Source organism: Chlorocebus sabaeus, chromosome 6, assembly GCF_047675955.1.
Source record: "Chlorocebus sabaeus isolate Y175 chromosome 6, mChlSab1.0.hap1, whole genome shotgun sequence".
NCBI lineage: Eukaryota > Metazoa > Chordata > Mammalia > Primates > Cercopithecidae > Chlorocebus > Chlorocebus sabaeus.
In genome coordinates this window covers 49,382,898-49,403,998 of record NC_132909.1, presented here as the reverse complement: position 1 = coordinate 49,403,998, position 21,101 = coordinate 49,382,898, and the positions used below count along the sequence as shown (strand labels likewise).

At 46.1% G+C, this 21,101-nt stretch overlaps 1 protein-coding gene across 10 annotated transcripts in view; it reads right to left on the bottom strand.

Annotated features, from left to right (window-relative positions):
- The window catches only part of CACNA1A (calcium voltage-gated channel subunit alpha1 A), a 429,355-nt gene that overhangs the window by 247,402 nt on the left and 160,852 nt on the right, over nt 1-21,101 (bottom strand). For all 10 annotated transcript variants that reach the window (XM_073016887.1, XM_073016883.1, XM_073016879.1 and 7 more), the window contains 2 exons: nt 6,947-7,053; nt 4,722-4,861 (listed from right to left, as the gene is read on the bottom strand). In XM_073016887.1, the coding sequence (XP_072872988.1) occupies nt 4,722-4,861; nt 6,947-7,053 (247 nt within the window). The remainder of the gene's footprint in view (nt 1-4,721; nt 4,862-6,946; nt 7,054-21,101) is intronic.

The following is a 21,101-nucleotide window of genomic DNA, read 5'->3' as shown; positions in this document are numbered from 1 at the left end:
CATCAATGATAGACTGGATAAAGAAAATATGGTACATATACACCATGGAGTACTACGCAGCCATAAAAAAGAACAAGATCATGTCCTTTGCAGGGACATGGATGGAGTTGGAGGTCATTATCCTTAGCAAACTAATGCAGGAACAGAAAACCAAATATTGCGTGTTCTAAGTGGGAGCTAAATGATGATAACACATGGACACACAGAGGCGAACAACACGCACTGGGGCCTTCTGGAGGGTGGGAGGAGAGATAGGATCAAGAAAAATAACTAATGGGTACTAGGCTTAATACCTGGGTGATGAAATAACCTGTACAACAAACCCCCGCGATACAAGTTTACCCATGTAACAGATCTGCACTTGTACCCCTAAACTTAAAATAAAAGTAAAACAAAAAAAACACCACACAGGGATTTTTTAAGGCTCCTTCCTGTCAGCAAGGTCAAGCCAGCCCCAGCCAGCAGAAGCCAGGCCCCAGGGAGCCTGAATTGGCACAACCACTTTGCAGAGTAATTTGGCAATACCTACTGGGGCTGAGGATGCACACAGTATACAACTCAGCAGTTCCACTCCTGGGCATGTGCCCTAGAGAAACTCACTCGGGAGAAAGCAGGGACACTTTGCTCCAAACTAGCCCAAAGCGGGAAACAATCCAAATAGATAAATACACGGCAGCATACTCCCACCACAGAATACTACACAGTCGTGAAAATGGATGCATGAAAACTATTCTTGTTAATCAGATTTATCTCACGTCAAACACAAAAGTCAGGTTAGAGAAATGTGAAGTTTGAAAAACAGTACCATGTATTTCTTTTTTTTTCTTTCTCTTCTTTTTAAAATTTTTATTTCTTTATTTTTTGAGATAAGGTCTTACTCTGTCACCCAGGCTGCAGTGTAGTGGTGCAATCACAGCTCACTGCAGCCTTGACCTCCTGGGCTCAGGTGATCCTCCCACCTCAGCCTTCTGAGTAGCTGGGACTACAGGCATGTATCATCATGCATGCTTGTTTTTGCATTTTTTGTATATGTGGGGTTTCATCATGTTGCCCAGGCTGGTCTTAAACTCCTGGACTCAAGCAGTCTTCCCGCCTTGGCCTCTCAAAGTGCTAGGATTACAAGTGTAAGCCACCACACTTGGCCTTTATTTCAAACAAAAACAAAACATTATTTGTTAGGGACAGGGTCTTGCTCTGTTGCCCAAGCTGGAGTACAGTCATAGCTCACTACAATGACAACCTTCTGGGCTCAAGTGATCCTCCCACCTTGGCCTCCTGAGTAGCTGGGACTACAGGAGCACACCACCATGCCCAGCTGATTATCTTATTACATTTTATTTCATTTTGTAGAGACGGGGTTTCACTACATTGGCCAGGCTGGTCTCAAACTTCTGGCCTCAAGTAATCCTTCCATCTTTGCCTCCAAAATTGCTAGGATTACAGGTGTGAGCCACCATTCCCAGCCCACATGATTTCTTATCTACGTATGTAGTCAAAGGGTAAACTATTCTCACTCTGATGCTATTTAAAAAACATTTTTAAGTGTAAAAATAGGTAGCATCTATTTATTATATACTTAGGCAGCCAAAGTGTAAATACATAAATGGAAATAATAAACATAAAATTCAGAAAAGTGCCCCAGATGGGGGAGAGAAAGGAATGGGTCTAGGGAGGGAGAAAACAGGGATTAGAAAGGTTAGAAAGGTTTCGTTTTGCTGGGTACAGTGGCTTATGCCTGTAATCCCAGCATTTTGGGAGGCTGAGCCAGGTGGATCACTTGAGGTCAGGAGTTCCAGACCAGCCTGGCCAACATGGTGTAAACCCGTCTCTACTAAAAGTACAAAAATTAGCTAGGTGTTGTGGTACACGCCTGTAATTCAGGCTACTTGGGAGGCTGAGGCAGGAGAATCACTTGAACCTGGGAGGCAGAGGCTACAGTGAGCCGAGATCACACCACTGCACTCCAGCCTGGGAGACAGAGGGAGACTCTGTCAAAAAAAAAAAAAAAAAAAAAAAAAAAAAGAGGAAGGTTTTGTTTTGATGGCAGGTTACTCCATTACTTCTTTATCCTCAGTTCTCCCCATTCTTCTGGTCACCTTCTCTAGCCACATGAGCCTTCTTACTGTTGACCAAACACATCAGATACAGTCCAGCCTCAGAGCCTTTGCATTGGCTGTTCCCTCTGCCTGACACTCTGTTCCAGCTCTCCTCATGGCTCATTCACTCACCTCCCCTTAGGTTTTCATTCAGATGTCACATTCCCAGTGAAGCCTTCCCTGGCTTCCAGCACCCCTCACCCCTGCCTGCCACACATCCCATCCCTCTCCTGCTTTATTTTTCCTCTGTACCCCTCACCGCCATCTGACACACTTGATTCATCCATCAATTGTGTCCATCCCCATCAGCAGACTCTCAGCACCATGAGAACAGGGGATTTTTCTATTTTGTTTACTGCTGTGTCCCAGAGCCTAGAACAGGACCTGGCACATAGAAGTGTTCAATAAATAGTCATTGAATAAATGAATGTATACACAGGTGTTTGCTCTATTATTCTCCACTTATTTTTGCATGGGATCTTGCTAGCTTGCCCAAGCTGGTCTCAAACTAGTTAGGCTCAAGCAATCTTCCCTCTTCAGCCTCCTGAGTAATTGGCGTTACAGGCATGTGCCACTGTACCCAGCTTTACACACTTTTAATTTTTATTTTGTGGAGATGTGGTCTTGCTATGTTGCCCAGGCTGGTCTCAAACTCCTGGGCTCAAGCAATCCTGCCACCTTGGCCTCCCAATGTGCTGGGATACAGGCATGAGCCACCCTGCCCAGCTTTACATTTTGTAAACAACAAAAAGGTTAGCCACTAGGCTGTTTCCACGTGAGCTTCCTAGTAGGGTAAGAGAAAAGTGCCCAGCACCATAATATGTCCTTGGAACCCACCAAGGTCCCAAGTCACTGAACTGTGAGCACAACCAACAAAGATCCCTGTGTGACCACCAAGCCCATGAGAGCTAGCCCAGAGTCCTTACAACAGACCACTGACATCTGAAGGCCTCTACAGAAACAGCCCAAAAGGCCACAGCTCCTTTTGTGAGAGGCAACATTGCTCTGAAACAAATCTGCATTCTGAGAGTCCAGCCAGCACAGCGTGGGTGCTGCAACCCATCACATCCACCAAGAGAGACAGAACATGGAGCAGCAACAAAACATGGAGAGCTACGATCCTGTAAATGATTACTATGAAAAAGGTGTCCCAGTGAGGAAGGATCTTAGAATAGAAGAGCCCAGACTTAGCTCAGAGGAGAGCAGAGAGTGGGAAGAGGAGGAACCAGCCACTGGTAACAGATAGTAATGTCCCTACTGGAATCTAATAAAAGTCTTTAAGGTCCCTGACAGACTAGTGGGTCATTCTCCAAATCCATTTCCCTTTTCTTCTAAGCACAATCTGATACTTCCCAGCTTCCCTTGCAGTGATGTGTGGTCATGTGACCCAGTTCTAGCCAACAGGATATGAATGGAACAGGTATGGGTCACACCCCTTCCGAACTCATAAACCTTCCCAAGTATCACCTTCTATGCTCATTTCTCCTTCCTGGTTTGATACAGACAAGCATGGAGTTATTGGATGCTGTGGGCTGACAATGAAGATCCACAATATGGCAAGGGTTAGGGTCCGTCAGTCATTGGAGCAGATGAACTTGCCAACTAGGAACAATTATTTTGGAATTTTTTTTTGAGATGGGGTCTTGCTCTGTTCCCCAGGCTAGAGTGTGGTGGTATGATCATAGCTCATTGCTCCCTCCAACTCCTGGGCTCAAGCAATTCTCCCAGGCATGTACCACCATGCCTGGCTAATTTTTTTTAATTTTATGTTTTAGTGACGGTGTGGTGGGGGGGGTCTCACTATGTTGCCCAGGCTGAACTCCTGAGCTCAAGGGATCCTCCCATCTCAGCCTCCCAAAGTGCTGAGATTACAGGCATGCACCACCACACCCAGCTCACTTCTGAATTTTCTATGAGTGACAAATAAACTTCTGCTGTGTTTAAGTCATTATCTTTTGTTATACCAGCAAGTGCTACCTCATACAGGGTGCTTCAAGGAAAGTATACACACATTTCAACCACGGTTCATCATATACGGATCTGAAAACTCCTTGAAGACACTGACTGTACCTTATTTAGCTTGCGTTTCTCCTTTGTCATAATCACAATCCCTTGCACCCAGACGTTCTCAAAACACACTCACCAAGTTGAAATAAAAGCAAGATATCCTCAAGGAAATCAAGAGACCCATGCACGTACAACACTTAAAACCTTGAGTTCTGGAATGCATAATCTTCTGTTCATATCCCAGTTTCATCACTTACTTGCTTGGTGGCCTTAAGCAAGTTACGCTCTGAGTTTCCGATTCCTCAGTGGTCAGATGGGAATATTAATATTTCCTAATTCAGTGGGTTGTTGCAAGGATTAAATTAGAGAATGCACATAAAGCACTCTGGAAGCAGCCAACGATAATGAGCTATTATTTTAATTGTAACAGAAAGCATCTGCTGTAATATACAGCTGAGATATGGATGTGGGGTGTTGGCAGAAAGGAGGCAGGTGCATAATGAGGGGAGGGAGAACACAAGGGCTCAGCCTTCCTGAGCCCAGCGCAAACCACACCAACCAAAAGCCTCGTAATCCTTCAGCTAGTTAAATCCAAAGAGTATAGCACGTGCCACTTACCCCGTTAGCACCACCACAAAGTCCATGACGTTCCAGCCATTCCTCAAGTAGGAGCCTTTGTGGAAGGCAAATCCAAGGGCAATGATTTTAATTCCAGCCTCGAAACAAAAAATTCCAATGAAGTATGGTTCTGTGTCATCCTGGAAGGGAGAGAACGCAAGGTCAGCATCTTGGGCTGGGCAGATGTTGGCAAGACCAGGGAACCAGCCCACCTAGAAATCAGTATCCACCCCCCTCTCACTTCCCTTGACCCTCCTGCACTCACCACCCCTCACTGCCTCTTGCAGAGTTCTCTTGTCCAGAGCCTTTTGCAAGCAAAGCCAATGCTCAGAGAAGGCAACTTCCTCTTTCATTCCTTTTGGGCCAACGTGACATATCACTTGGCCAAACAGAATTGCTTGTTTGCACCTGCTTTATTCAATACGACAGTCACAGGCCACATGTGGTGATTTCAATTAAAATTAATTTAAATGTAATAAAATTTAAAAACGCAATTCTGCAGTCACACTGGCTACATTTCAAGTGACGATCCTACTGGACAGGGCAGATGGAGATCATTTCTGTGACTGCAGAAAGTTCTAATGGAAAGCATTGGTTTAGAGGATTTACTTGTCACACGCAGCGTTCAAGGCATTTGAGGCCGGAGCTTGGGCATTGACCTCACTCCTAAATCTGACCCCTTAGGATGGTTCTCAGCTGGTAGACTGTTAAAGGTTTGGAATAGGAGTTCTGTACTGGCTGATAAGTGGCCAGTATCCTCACCTCCAGTTCCTCTGCAGAACCTCCAGCTGCTTCTGGCTTCCAGCTGATAATCTATCATATTTGAAATTAAGCTATAAGCTCTTCTCCATCAGAGCCCCTATGTGAATGTCTTCCCATCTGTTACAACAATATTTCTCAAGCTTCAATCATTTCATTCTGCCTGAATGATTTTTTTTCCATATCAGCTTGCCACTGGTACTTCTATTTGCTTACCAGTCTTTCAATGGACTCTTTTTATTTAGCATTATTTTAAGTGAAAATGCAAAGGTCTAGACATCATAGGTTTGCTAGGTTAGTTATAGTTTTTAGAAGACAGTGACCTTGTGAAATGTATGTTTGGTCTTTGACATTGTTTCCTGGCGTACAACTCCTAAAATTCTTGGGATCTCCAAAGGGATGTCTTTTTGTAGGCTAAGGATTGACCGACGGCTGGCAGCTTCTAGGAAGCTTCAGGATGGGGGCTGGTCACCGGGAAAACCAAGGCATGATTAGAGGGTTGGATTTAAATCATTGACCATTGGTGATCAACTTGATTTTCAGCATCTCTGCCCTTCCAGAGATTGGGGGGTGGGGCTGAAATTCCTAACCCTCGAATCATGCCTTGGTCTTTCTGGTGACCAGCCCCCTCCTGAAGCTACCTGGAAACTGCCAGCCACACCCTTCTCCTGTATCTCAGCCTATGCATTGCTTCATCTATATCCTTTGTAATATTCTTTTTTCTTTCTTTTTTTTTTTTTCCCCGAGACACAGTTTCACTCCTGTTGCCCAGACTGGAGTGCAATGATGTGATCTTGGCTCACTGTAACCTCCGCCTCCCACGTTCAAGCGATTCTCCTGCCTCAGCCTCCCAAGTAGCTGGGATGACAGGTGTGCGCCACGATATCCAGCTAATTCTGTATTTTTTTTTTAGTAGAGACGGGCTCTTACCATGTTGGTCAGGCTGGTCTCGAACTCCTGACCTCAAGTGATCTACCTGTCTTGGCCTCCCAAAGTACTGGGATTACAGGCGTGAGCTATCGTGCCTGGTCAAGACATAATTATTAACATTAATAATGTTCATTGGAGTATACTGCCTGAAATTATGTCATATGCCAAAGTAGGCAGTTTGAGACCAGCCTAAGCAACCTAGTGAGACCCCCATCTCTACAAAAAAGACAAAAATAAGAAAATTAGCTGGACATGGTGGCACCTGTAGTCCCTGTTACTCAGAAGGCTGCAGTGGGAGGATGGCTTGAGCCCAGGAGGTGGAGGCTGCAGTGAGCTATGATTAAACCACTGCACTTCAGCCTGGGTGACAGAGCGAGATTCTGTTTCAAGAAAAAAAAAAAAAAGAAACTTAGGTTTCCCATGATCTGGCTCTGGGCTCCAGGACTGTGAGCCTCCTGTGTGCCCTGCGCCACTCCCCCAAAAATCAAAGTCCTGCTAAAGCCAAGGAGAAGCCCCCGAGAAAAGACACCACTCACCAGCCGTTCAGACATCGGGGTCTTGTCATCATCAGGCAGATGCTGCTCCAGTGCGAGGACGATGCAATTCGCTATGATGGTGGCTAAAATCATATATTCAAAGGGAGTATTGGGGAATTAAGGAAAAATCTTGTTTAAAGAAAAGAAGGGTGTTTGGAGGGGCACCCACGCCCAGTGACCCCAATAGAAAGATCTCAAGCCCTCCAGATCCTCCCAACTCATCAGTACAGGTGGAATTATTCGTTCTCCTCTCTGGAGTAGATCCCTGCAGATCTCAAACCCAGAGCAGGTGACTTCTAAAGGGAAATGCGGATATTCACCTTCTATCTCACCAGCAATATTCATTGAACACATACTCATTCAGTACCTGCTATGTGCCAGACTCTGTTCTGGGCTAGGGACACAGCTGAGAGCAGAGCAGACAAGAGGAGAAGCTTCCTCCTGCTTCCTAGAGGAGGAGCAAATAATTGAGATAACTACATCATGTATACTACGTTATACAGTACACTGCACGTACCATGTTATATAGTACATCATATATTCTACGTTATGTGGTAAGATGGTGAAGGCTATAGACAGTGGAAAGGGTCAGGGCTGCAATTTCAAATATAGTGGCAGAGCCCAGCATGATGGCCGGCACCTGTGGTCCCAGCTACTTGGGACGCTGAAGCGAGAGAATCGTTTCAGCCGAGGAGGTGGAGGCTATAGCTAGCAATGACTGTATCGCTGCACACCAGCCTGGGTGGCAGAAAGAGGCTCTGTCTCAAAAAAAAAGAGATAAATTAAAAATAGATAAATATAGGCCAAGGTGGGTGGATCACTTGAGATCAAGACTTCGAGACCAGCCTGGCCAATATGGTGAAACCCTGTCTCTATCAAAAATACAAAAATTAGCCAGGCATGGTGGCACACACCTGTAGTCCCAGCTACTTGGGAGGCCAGGGCAGGAGAATCACTTGAACATGGGAGGTGGAGGTTGCAGTGAGCCGAGATCAAGCCACTGCAGTCCAGCCTGGGCAACAGAGAAAGATTCCATCTCAAAAATAAATAAAATAATAAATAAGTAAATAAATAAATAAATAAAACATTGTGATCAGATTTGACACCTAACACATGAGCCACAGAAGAAAAAACAGACACACTGGGCTTCATCAAAATTTAAACCTTTCGTGCATCAGAGGACACTATCAAGAAAGTTAAAAGACAAGTAACAGAATGGGAGAAGCTATTTGCAAATCATGTATCTGATAAGGGTCTAGTACCAGGAATATATAAAGAACATTTACAACAACAAGAAGATAACCCAACTGAAAAATGGACAGGAGGCTGGAATAGATATTTCTCCAAAGAAGACAGTCAAATGGCCAATAAGTACATGAAGGTATTAGTGATCAGGGAAGTGCAAATCAAACCCCAATGGGATACAGCTTCACTCCCACAAGGATAGCTAAAATTAAAAACAAACAGAAAACAAGTGTTGGTGAAGATGTGAAGAAACTGAAACCCTCGTGCTGGTGGGAATATAAAATGGTGTAGCTGGCCAGGTGCTGTGGCTCACGCCTGTAATCCCAGCACTTTGGGAGGCTGAGGTAGGAGGATTACTTGAGCACAGGAGTCTGAGACCAGCCTAGGCAATAAAGTGAGACTCTATCTCTACAAAAAATATAAAACATCAGCCGGGCATGGTGGCGCAGGCCTGTAGTGCCAGCTACTTGGGAGGCTGAGGAGAGAGGATTGCTTGAGCCCCAGGAGGTTGAGGCTGCAGTGAACCGTGACTGCACCACTGCACTCCAGCCTGGGCAATGGGAGTGAGTTCCTGTCTCAAAACAACAACAACAACAACAACAACAACAACAACAAAACAACACCGGTGCAACTGCCATAGAAAACCATTTGTTGATTCCTCAAAACATTAAACACAGAGTTACCACATGACACAGTAACTCCGCTCCAAGGTATAAACAGGAAAGGATGGTAAGACAGGTACTCCAACAAACACTCATACACAAATGTTCACAGCAGCACTATTCACAATAGCCGAAAGACGGAAACAACCTAAATTTCATCAATGGATGAATGGATAAACAAATGTGGTCTACCCATAGAAGTGAATAGTATTCAGCCAGAAAAAGGAATGAAGTAGGCCGGGCATGGTGGCTCATTCCTGTAATCCCAGTACTTTGGGAGGCCAAGGCAGGCAGATCACCTGAGGATGGGAGTTCAAGACCAGCCTGACCAACATGGGGAAACCCCGTCTCTACTGAAAAAAATACAAAATTAGCTGAGTGTGGTGGCGCATGCCTGTAATCCTAGCTACTCAGCAGGCTGAGGCAGGAGGATCGCTTGAACTCGGGAGGCGGAGGTTGTGGTGAGCCGAGATTGTGCCATTGCATTCTGGCCTGGACAACAAAAGCAAAACTCTGTCTCAAAGAAAAAAAAAAAGACAGAAAGAAAAAAAAGGAATGAAATACCGATACATATTAGAGCAGGAATGAACCTCGAAAACATTACGCCAAGCGAAAGAAGCAGGCATAAAATACCCCATATTGTATGATTCCATGTATATAAAATGTCCCAAATAGGCACATCCAGAGGCAGACAGCAGATTTGTTGTTCCTGGGGAATGCGAAGGGAAATGGGAGTGACTGCTTAATGTTTTTGAACTAGATGAAGGTGATAGTTACACAACATTGTGAGTGTACCAAATGCCTCTCCCTCCCCTCTCCTTTCTTTTTTTGTTTATTTTTATTTTTTTAAAGAAACATGATTTTGCTCTGTCACCCAGTCTGGGGTACAGTGGCATGATCATAGCTCACTGCAGCCTTGAATTCCTAGGCTCAAACAATCCTCTTGCCTCAGCCTCCTGAGTAGCTGGGACTATAGGTGCACGCCACTGTGTATACCTAATTTTTTTTTTTTTAAGAGACGGAGTCTTACTTTGTTGCCCAGGGTGGTCTTGAACTCCTGGGCAACCTTCCTTCCTCAGCCTCCCAAAGTGCTGGGATTACAGGCATGAGTCACTGTGCCCAGCTCTAAATGTCACTTTAAAATGGTTAATTGTATTATATTAATTTTACCTCAATTAAAAAAAAAATTACAGTAATCAGGGCAGACCTCTGAGAATCTGCTCTTCCAAGACCCGAGGCAGGGGAGGGGTCGTCCATGTCCATATCTCTGTGTCCCATTTGGATTCTCTCCAGTTTGCACAGGTAAACTCCTCCTCCATGCATCCTGGGAACTGTCATCTGGGTCGAGGAGGCCTCCCTCCCTAGTGTCCCACCAGAGGATCTGCAGGGCAGGTAGGGAGGGTCTATCCTGTTCATTTCATATTAGCTCCTGACCTGCTGATCAGCCGGTGAATGGGAATATCCACTGTGCCCCTGCCACACCCCTCAGAAGTGCGCCACTCCAACAGGCGTATGGATCTGGCAATCTCTGAGAAGGAGGTGTAGGCATTGGAGAAGGGGCTGCTTGAGTGGAAAAGCCATAGGGTGTTGGTTACTCTGGAGCAGGTTTTCCCAACCTCAGCACTAGGTTTAGGGGTGGATCGTTCTCCTTGGTGGGGCTGTCTGGGCACTGCAGTACGTTCAACAGTATCCCTGGCCTCTGTGGGCTAGATGCCAGTAGCATCCCCTCTTGTCCAGTGATGACAACCTCAAGTGGTCTCTAAACATGGCTGAGTGTCCCCTGGGGGCACTGAAATCCCGTGTTCCGTAGGGAGATCAATTCGTGCATCTTGGGGAACTTGACCATGCTAAACCTCTCCCCTCCTCCTAGCTCTATCCTTTGGAAAATTAATTGGTTTCAGTCTCCTCTTCTGCCCTGGAGTTAGGTTTAGCATTTTGGAAGCACCACACAACCATCCCTTCCAGGCCGGAGGGAGAGTGGAACCCGCTTTCCAGGTGGGAAAACGGAGTGTGAAACAGAAACCCCCTCCGTAAAACTCTCGGAAAGCCAGGAAAACCAGGCTTCCTTTTGTCACCAGCTTCAGCTTCTGCCTCCAGCTGAAAGCAGCTGAAGGCGAGCTCCACGCACACTCTGAAAAGCAAAATCTGAGACTCAGGGCAATTTGGGGAGCCAACAAAAGCTGGCCTTGCCGAAGATCATCTCTGATTGGCTTTCTGCCTCCGAGCTGACAGGCATTAGGAGCCCAGAGAACAAAGCTGGGCTGTGTTGCACAAATACTCCACTCTGCCTCACCCTGCAGCCCGGAAAATAAGAGACAATATTTGTACACAGAGCAGCAACGCCAAGCCCTTCCCTGGTCTCCTCTCACTATGATTTGAAGCTGACTTCGCTTCCTCTCCCTGCCAACTCAGTCTCCTTACACGCGTTTCTACCATCCCACTCCTCTGGTTCCCTGGCCTCCTGCCCCTCAATGGCAGGGATGTGACTTCCTTTGGATCGGCTCTGGCACTAAAGGTTCCAGGAAGAGTCCCAGAAGGCCGCCATGCAGCATGCAGCACTTTCATGGGCTGCAATATCAGGGTTTCAACCAGCCAGTGTCGCCTGGATTTCAGACCCACGGCGCTCTGGGTATGGCGATGAAACCTTAGCACACAGGCAAAAAGAAAAGAGGTTCTTATCTCCCACCTTGCTTCATTTTCTTACTTCTTGTAAAACACAGATACTCACACTGCTTCTCCAACATCATCCCCTCTCCCTCTGCTCACCCACACACCAGCAAGTGTCCACAGACATGCCCCAGATGGACATCTGCAACCAAGACCTTAGACCCTTGCTACTCAAAGTGTGGTCCCAGAACCAGCACCTGTTAGGAATGCAGCCTCAGGCCCCGCATCCACCTGCTGAGTCAGAATCTGCATTTAAAAAGATCGCCAGGGGATTTGTGTGCACCGGGAAGTTTAGGAAGTGCTAAGTGCCTCTATTTCAGGGGTAGAAGGAGGAGCTCAGGTAATTGCGGTTTTGAGTCATCCAGAAAGAGGTGGGGGTTCCTCTTTCTCCTCCAAGCTTTCTCCTCCATGTTCTGACCCCAGGGGGAGAACTGAAGAGCCCTGGGTACTAGCCTTCTGCTTCCACTTGGGTAAAGAGCCTGAGAAGAAACCCAAGATTTTGAAGATATAAGAGCAATGTTGGAATGAGACAAAAGCAGAAAAGAGAATTTCAGCCTAACGCATGTGGAAGTATTCAAAGCCTTCCCATGGATCCCATCTCACTCAAAAGCAAAAACAAAGTCCTCCCAGCACCAGCAAGGTGCATGACCTGCTCCCATTACCTCCCTCCCCTCATCTCCTCTATTCTCTCCCTTAGTCACTCAGCTCCAGCAACATTGGCCTCCCCTTTATTCCCCAAACTCCCCAGGCACATTTCTACCCAGGGACCTTTGCACCTGCTGTTCATTCTCCTGGAATACTCTTTCCCCAGACATCCACATGACTCCCTCCCTCACTTCCTTTAGGCCTTTACTCAAAGGTCATATCCATCAACCCCCTTTGCCTGCTTATTTTTTTCTTTATTTCCCGTCCCCAGACAAGCATCTGCTATTTTTTTCCTTCTTTATCTTGTTCCCTGTCTCTCCCACGAGACTGCACGCTCTATGCACGTGGGGACTTTTTGTCTACTTTGTTCATTGCTTCATTCTCTGTGCCCAGGAGAGCATTCACTATATAGTAGATGTTCAAAAAAACACCGGTGGAAGGGCCTGGCACGGTGGCTCACACCTGTAATCCCAGTACTTTGGGAGGCTGAGGCGGGCGGATCACCAGGAGGTCAGGAGTTTGAGACCAGTGTGGCCAACATGGTGAAACCCCATCTCTACTAAAAATACAAAAATTAGCTGGGCATAGTGGCAGATGCCTGTAATCTCAGCTACTCGGGAGGCTGAGCCAGGAGAATCACTTGAACCCGGGAAGTGGAGTTTGCAGTGAGCTGTGAGCTGAGATCACGCCACTGCACTCCAGCCTGGATAACAGAACGAGACTCCATCTCAAAAACAAAGCAAAACAAAACAAAAATCACCGGTGGAGGAAATGAAGGAAGGGGGTATGGGTCCTCCTGCCTATAAACCCTGACCTCATCTCAAGCCAAGTCTCCATAAGCATGTTAAGGACACAGTGAAACCCCCTGAAATATACAATGATGTACTTGGTGCCCAGATGAAAGAAAGATGGGCTGCCGAGTTCTTGGTGTGGTAAGAGATGCCTCGCCCTAGGCAGAAGTCAAAGGTTGCACTGGGTAGTCGAGCTGAGGGGTGGCGAGGCTTTCTCAGCCCGACCTCAAGTCATGCCTGATCCTCCCGATTTAGAAAGCCTGAGTTCTAACTCACAGCTGCGGTGAGCAATGCCTCCGTTAGCTGAGCTGAGCCTTTCTGCTTCCTGATTGGCTCAGAAAGCACCTGTGTCAGCGGGATCCAGAAAAATCAGCTATCCTAGGAGGCCAAAGGGGGGCAGGGGCTGAAAGAAGAGAAGCATCCCTGATGGAAGGAAACGCTGGCTCCCGAAATGGCTCTCGGAAGGCAGGATAGCAGACAGCCCTGCAGGCAGGTGAGGAGATACAGCGCTCGATACACAATGAAATTGATCAGGACCTGCAGAGGCCTGGGAGAGAGGCTGTATGTGACCCTGGAAAAGACCAAGCGATTCTGCGTAGGGAAGAAGGAGGGCTTAGGACCTTGCTCTTGGGATTCAGGACATCAAGGAAAATTTTCAAAGTGGGCATGGCTGATGGCTCCCATCCCTTAGCAAGACATTGCAGTGTCCAAGTCATCCTTGCAGCCCTCTGTGGTGCCCTTCACCCTCATCTCATGTCAAACCTCCTGTGGTTGGTGTGAAAATCAAATCAGGTCTGTCAACTCTTTGTGACCTTGTTTCCACTATGGGGGCTGCTGATGGGTGGGTTGTAAGAAAACAGATACTTGTAGCAGTCAACCAGGTCATTGAGCTTGTGGGAAGAATCCAAACAGACCTTATTTTCATGTCAGTTCCATGCTCATCACAATCACCAGGAAAAGAGTAGGGGGTACCGGGACCCTAGATATATGGGTTTAAGACATATTCCTTGGTCCACTAAACACATGCCCCAATTTCACTCTGCAATATGATCAACTATTATGGGGCCATTAACAAGCACAGCAACCATAATTACAGCTGCCTTGTTTCCAAGTGCCTCTTTGGGCAGATACCATGGTAAGCATCTTGTTTCAGTTAATTCCTTGCAACAAGGTGGGTTCTGTGGTAAGCCCCATTTTCCACATAAGAAAATCCAGGCTCAGAGAGATTAAACAAATTGCTCAAGGTCACATAGGAGGTACTGGCAGAGTTCGGGCTCACACCCAGGTCTGCCCAACTCCACAGTCTATGCCTTTTTTTTTTTTTTTTTTTTTTTTTTTTTTTTGTCAGGGTCTTGTTCTATTGCCCAGGTTGAAATGCAGTGGCATGATCACAACTCATTGTAGCCTTGATCTCCCAGGCTCAAGCGATCCACCACTTCAGCCTCCTGAGTAGCTGGGACTACAGGTGCATGCCAACACACCTAGCTAATTTTTAACATTTTTGTAGAGATGAGGGTCTCACCATGTTGCCCAGGCTGGTCTTGAACTCCTGGGCTCAAGTGATCCTCTCGCCTTGGCCTTTCAAAGTGCTGGGATTACAGGTATGAGCCACTGTGCCCAGCCCACAGTCTATGCTTTTAAGCTGGTGGTCTCCAAAGACCACTCAGGAGCTACCCTGGTTAAAAGATGAATGATTTTGCCTTTATTTAAAAAAAAATAAAATACAAGTGCACCTGGGGCCCTAACCATACCGATTAGACCAAATGGGTTACACCTCACCCAAGTCCCAACCAACTGCCACAACTTAGTAAAGGCCAACCATTGCATGCTAGTCCACACCCTCATAAGCCCAACTCAAGTAGGAATTATTAATGACTATTTCAACTTCCAATAATCCGAACAGTCTCCAGTTCCCAGACGTGAGCTTTAAACTCTTCAACACACAGTTCTAACCAAAACGAAGCCTGGAAAAGATCTCTCCTCTCGTTGATCAGCCCAAGCCTCTTAGCAGGGATGGCGTGCAAACAAGGGCAATCCTAGCGCCGCCTGGGATGTTTTCAGCACCACGGCCAGCGGCAAAGAGGCACAAGTTTAATTTCACTTGCACCCAGGGATGGAAAGCCCCAGGGAGGGAAAACAAACACAGCAGCAAGTATTAACACTCTCTGAGACATCTGCAAAGACCTACATTTCACTTACAGGGTATAGGTGAAAAAGATTAATCATGTCATCAGGAGAATCAAATGAAGAGAAAATTAAAAACTGAGTATCAGATAGGTTTGTGTGTCATTTGTTTTTTCATATTATCCAAGAATGTCCAACACTTTGGTTCTGAAATGAGAAGTCTACTCAGGGCTGCTAAGTCATGCTTCTGCTTAGAACACTGGCAATATCTGCATTAAAAAAGAGTAGCGTAGAGGAGTTGAAAGGATTTGAGGATCAGACGTGGCTTTGGCCTTGAGCAAGGCAGTTTCCTTCTCTGAGCCTCAGTTTCCTCATATGTAAAAGGTAGGAAATAGCACCAACCTCATAGGTTGTGTGAGAATGGAATGAGTTGATATACACTGTAATCTATTACAGGGCTCTGCATATAGTAAGTGCTCAATAAATGAGTGTTTTATATTGTTTACTTTAGTTCCTGTGATGACTAGAAAATTTAATGTGGGCCAAACGCAGTGGCTGATAACCCATCATCTCAGCCCTTTGGGAGGTCAAGGCAGAGGATCGCTTGAGGTCAGGAGTTTGAGGCCAGCCTGGGCAACACAGCAAGATCCTGTCTCTGCAAAAATACTAAAACTAGCTAGGCATGTTGGCACATGCCTGTAGTCCTAGCTACTCGAGAGACTGAGGCAGGAAGATTGCTTGAACCCAGGAGTTGGAAGCTGCATTGAGCCATGATCAGACCATGACACTCCAGTCTGGGCAATAGAGCAAGACCCTATCTCTTAAAACAAATAAATAAATACATTTTTTAAAAAAACAAAACTTAATGTGCTTATAAAAATAGGATACAATTCATCTCATTGTAATCATGAAAGAAATGTTCATTATTTTATGACAATTGCTGCTAATAGTAAATAACTTTTCCTATTTTTGCCTTTCTAGGTCTCGGTTCCTTTTCTTTTCTTGCCGTTTCTTTACTTTTCTTTTCTTTTTTTTCTTTTTGAGATGGAGTCTTGCTCTGCCGTCCAGGCTAGAGTGCAATAGTGTGATCTCGGTTGACTGCAGCCTCCACCTCCTTGGTGTGAGCAATTCTCCTGCCTCAGTCTCCCAAGTGGTTGGGATTACAGGCGTGCAGCACCATATCTGGCTAATTTTTTGTATTTTTTGGTAGAGACAGGATTTCACCATGTTGGCCAGGCTAGTCTTGAACTCCTGACCTCAAACGATCCACCCACCTCGGCCTCCCAAAGTGCTGGGATTACAGGTGTGAGCCACTGCACCCAGGCTTAGTCCCTTTTCTTCAAGGAGGGAAGGAAGGGACAACACCTACCGTCATCATAACTGAACAGACCTTCTCTCAAATCTGAAATGTTTCCAAGAATATACTGCAGTGGATGTGTGTGGTCCACTCACTGAATATGAGACTCAAAATACATGTTGCCAAAAAAAATCTTCATTGGACATTTCATGTAAATGGAATTATACACGATGTTGCCTTTTGTGTCCGGCTTCTTTCACTCAGCATCAACTTTTTTGTTTTGTTGTTTTGTTTTTTGAGATAGGGTCTCACTCTGTTGCCTAGGCTGGAGTGCAGTGGCATGATACTGGCTCACTGTAGCCTCGGCCTCCTGGGCTCAATCGGTCCTCTTGCTTCAGTCTTCTGAATAGCTGGGACTACAGGGACATGTCATCACACCTGGCTAGTTTTTTGCAAATTTTTTTGTAGAGATGGGGTTTTGCTATGTTAGCCAGGGTGGTCTTGAATACCTGGACTCAAGCGATCCGCCCACCCCAGCCTCCCAAAGTGCTGGGATTACAGGTGTAAGCCACCGTGCCCGGCCACATCATATTTTTAAGGTTCATCTGTGTTGTAGAAAGGATTGGTATTTCATTCCTTTTTAGGGCAGACTAATATCTGAGGAAGATATACCACGCTTTGCTTATCTGTTCACCCATGGATGGACTTTTGGGCTATCTCATCCTGTTGACTACCTAGAATAGGTAAATCCATAGAGACAGAATGCAGATGGGTGGTTGCCAGAGGCTGGAGGAAGGTGGCGGGGAGGGGAGAAGGGGAGAGACTGCTTAATGGGTACAAGGTCTCCTTTAGGGGTGGTGAAAATGTTCTGGAGCTAGACAGAGGTGGTGGTTACATAACAGCTAGAGTGCACTAAATGCCACTGAGCTGTTCACTTTAAAATGGTTAATTTTATGTTGTGTGAATTGCTCCTGATTTTTTTAAAATCCCATTTTGGTTTTGCCTTTTTTTTTTTTTTCTTTCCCTTTGACTCTCTCCTCAGGGTTCCCATCGTAGGCCTTTACTCATTGCACTGTACCCTGGGCGACAGACTGAGGCTCTGTTTTGTTTTGTTTTGTTTTGTTTTTACGGAGTCTTGCACCCAACCTGGGTCAGCACCTAGGCTGGAGTGCATGGAGTGCAGTGGCACAATCTTGGCTCACTGCAGCCTCCATTTCCTGGGTTCAAGTTATTCTCGTGCCTCAGCCTCCCTAGTAGCTGGGATTACAGTCACCAAAGACCACACCTGGCTAATTTTTTGCATTTTTAGTGGAGTTGGGGTTTCACCATGTTGGCCAGACTGGTCTCGAACTCCTGACCTCAAGTGATCTGCCCACCTCAGCCTCCCAAAGTGCTGGGATTACAGGTGTGAGCCACCATGCCCAGCCAAGACTGGCTTTTAAAATACTGCTGCTGCTGCTACTACTACGACTACTTTCATCAATAATAATAATCATCATCATATCATCATATCATCATCACCATCTGACCACACATCCTTGTGCACTTGTGAGAATTTTTCTGCAGAACAAATTCCATGATGTGAAATTGCTGATTTTTTTCCTCTGAGCCCTCGACCACTCAGAGAAGCATGATATGGATGGTTTTCAAGAGTCCCTCCCTCTCTCTTTTAAATTTCCATTTTATATTATTTATTTATTTATTTATAGAGATGGGGTCTTGCTATGTTGCCCAGGCTAGTCTCAAACTCCTGGGCTCAAGCAATCCTCCTGCCTCCCCACCTCCCAAAACACTGGGATTACGGGCGTGAGCCACTGCATCCAGCTAGAGAGAAGATAATGTTTTAATAAAAGCTGAAGGAGGCAAGGGAATGAACCCTGTTTCTATCTGGGAGAAGAGTAACCCCGGAGGGGAAGCAGCCAGTACAAAGAATGTGTGTGGAAAAAAATTTGAAAGACAAACACGAAACTGCTAGCAGAGGTTATCTCTGGGAGGTGGGATGGGGTAAGAGCTTTTCACCTTCTAAATGACACACTACACATTTTTAAAACGGGTTAAAAGCCACACAAAACAATGAGCCCATATTCTTTTCATAATTAAAACTTTTTTTTTAAAGGGGGATGCCAGGAATGGTGGCTCACACCCGTAATCCCAGCTACTGGGGAGGCTGAGGCACAAGGATCACTCAAGTCCAGGAGGTCAAGGCTGCAGTGAGCTGTGATCACCTCACTGCACTCCAGCCTGGGTGACACGGTGAGACCCTATCTTTCAAAATGATAATAATAATCTCACCATACATCCTTGTGCACTTGTGATAATTTTCCTGCAGCATAAATTCCAAGATGTGAAGTTGCTGTTTGTGAGAGGGGATGCACACTGACTTTTTTTTTTTTTGGAGACAGAGTCTCACTCTGTCACCCAGGCTGGAGTGCAGTGGGGTGATCTCAGCTTACTGCAGCCTCTGCCTCCTGGGTTCAAGTGATTCTCCTGTCTCAGCCTCCCGAGTAGTTGGGATTACAGGCACCTGCCACCATGCCCTGATAATTTTTTTATTTTTAGTGAGGATAGGCTTTTACCACGTTGGCCAGGCTGGTCTCGAACTCCTGACCTCAGGTGATCCACCCACCTCGGCCTCCCAAAGTGCTGAGATTACAGGCGTGAGCCACCGTACACGGCCCACATTAGATATTTTCTGGAGATTTACAGGGCTACATTTTCCAGTTTTTAAAAAGTGAGATGAGTGTGTGTGTGTGCGTCTGTGTGTGTACCTTCTGAAATTTAATCCATAATTCAAATGTATAAATTCCTCTGGGCCAAAAAGTTTAAACATGGAAGAATTAACATGACTCCTGGAAAACACAAATACACAAAAGTAAAATAAAGATCTCTTGATGAAAACAGAAAGGAAAAAAAAAAAACAGCAACAACAAGCCAAGTTTTAAACAAAAAGTATTCATCAATTTTCAAACTCTCGGGTTCTGGGAAGAGAGTGAGGAGTAAGGATGCTTTGGAGTCAGATTCCAAACAAGAACTGAAGACTTTCTCCCTGTTTCTCTTTTTTTCCAGGTCAGTAAAGTTCTCTAGGGACCTCTGAGTGGTGTGAGGTCTCTGTCTCCTGATTCAATTTTCAACCACTTTCCTTTATATGTTCACTCTGCCAAGGGGAAGTCCTTTTCCTCTCTGCCGTAGTGACATCCCTGTTCAGTGGTCAGTGAAATCCTCCAGTTCCCTGGCCTCTCTCTACACAGTTCATCTACTTCATGGTTTAAACTTAAACCTGGAGGTCAGGTGCGGTGGCTCACACCTGTAATCCCAGCTCTTTGGGAGGCCGAGGTGGCCGGATCACTTCAGATCAGGAGTTTGAGACCAGCCTGGCCAACATGGTGAAACCCTGTCTCTACTAAAAATACAAAAGTTAGCTGGGCATGGTGGTGTGTGCTTGTCATCCCAGCTACTTAGGAGGCTGAGGCAGGAAAATTGCTTGAACCCAGGAGGCGGAGGCTGCAGTGAGCCGAGATCGTGCCACTGCACTCCAGTCTGGGTGACAGAGCGAGACTGTGTCTCAAAATTAAACAAAACAAACAAAAAAACCCTTTAACCTGGAAATTCCCTGCAGACCATCAACTTTAAGACCAAGGTGGGGCCACTGGCAGCCTCAAATTTGTTCCCAAGAACAAAAGGAAAACCCAGCTCTGGAAGATGTCCACCATCATGGCCCCCAGAAAAACCAGTGAGAAGGGTCCCAAGAAAGCAAGAGAATCAAAGAAAGACCTTCCCAACTCAGATAAGGTGGAAAAGGTGCCCCCAAGAAGTCAGGTGAGGTGAGGAGGGCTCCCTCAAAAGCAGCTGTAGCCAAGAAGGCTCCCAAGAAAGTGCGCAAAGCCAAGAAGGTCTTCCTTAAACCAGCCAATGCCATGAAGGTCCCTCCCAGTGCTGCTGGGCTCAATGGGAAGTCAAAGTCAGAAGTAGCACCAGCAGCCAAGATCCTGAGATCCACAGGAAAACAGAGAAGGTGGGAGCTAAGACTCCAATGGAACCTGTTAATATTTGATGACTTCCAATTTTCCTGTGGAGAGACCATGGTCCATGCTTGTCCCCTGCTTCCTTGATCACTGGAGGATATCCCTACCTCTTCATCAGTAACTGATGTCTCCTCCAAGCCACTCCAGCTATGCATGCTCAGAAGCTACACCAGCCACCTCCAAAACACCTTTTTGCAGCATCCTTGTCTTGAACCACCTCTTTTTTTTTTTTTTTTTTTTTTTTTGAGACAGAGTCTTGCTCTGTCACTCAGGCTGGAGTGTAGTGGCGCGATCTCGGCTCACTGCAAGCTCCGCCTCCCGGTTTCACGCCATTCTCCTGCCTCAGCCTCCCAAATAGTTGGGACTACAGGTGTACGCTGCCACTCCCAGCTATTTTTTTTTTTTTTTTTTATTTCTAATAGAGACAGGGTTTCACTGTTAGCCAGGATGGTCTCAATCTCCTGACCTTGTGATCCACCCGCCTCAGCCTCCCAAAGTGCTGGGATTACAGGCGTGAGCCACAGCGCCCGGCTGAACCACCTCCTTTTCAACCACCTTCCAGCTCACTAACTCCCTTAAATGCAAACCAACGTCCACCCCATCAAGTCCTGCAAACCACTGACCCCGCCATTTCTTAGAACCCTCTCCTGCCTTGTCAACCTTACATAGGTTGATTACATCGCACTTTCTTGCCTGTTTCCC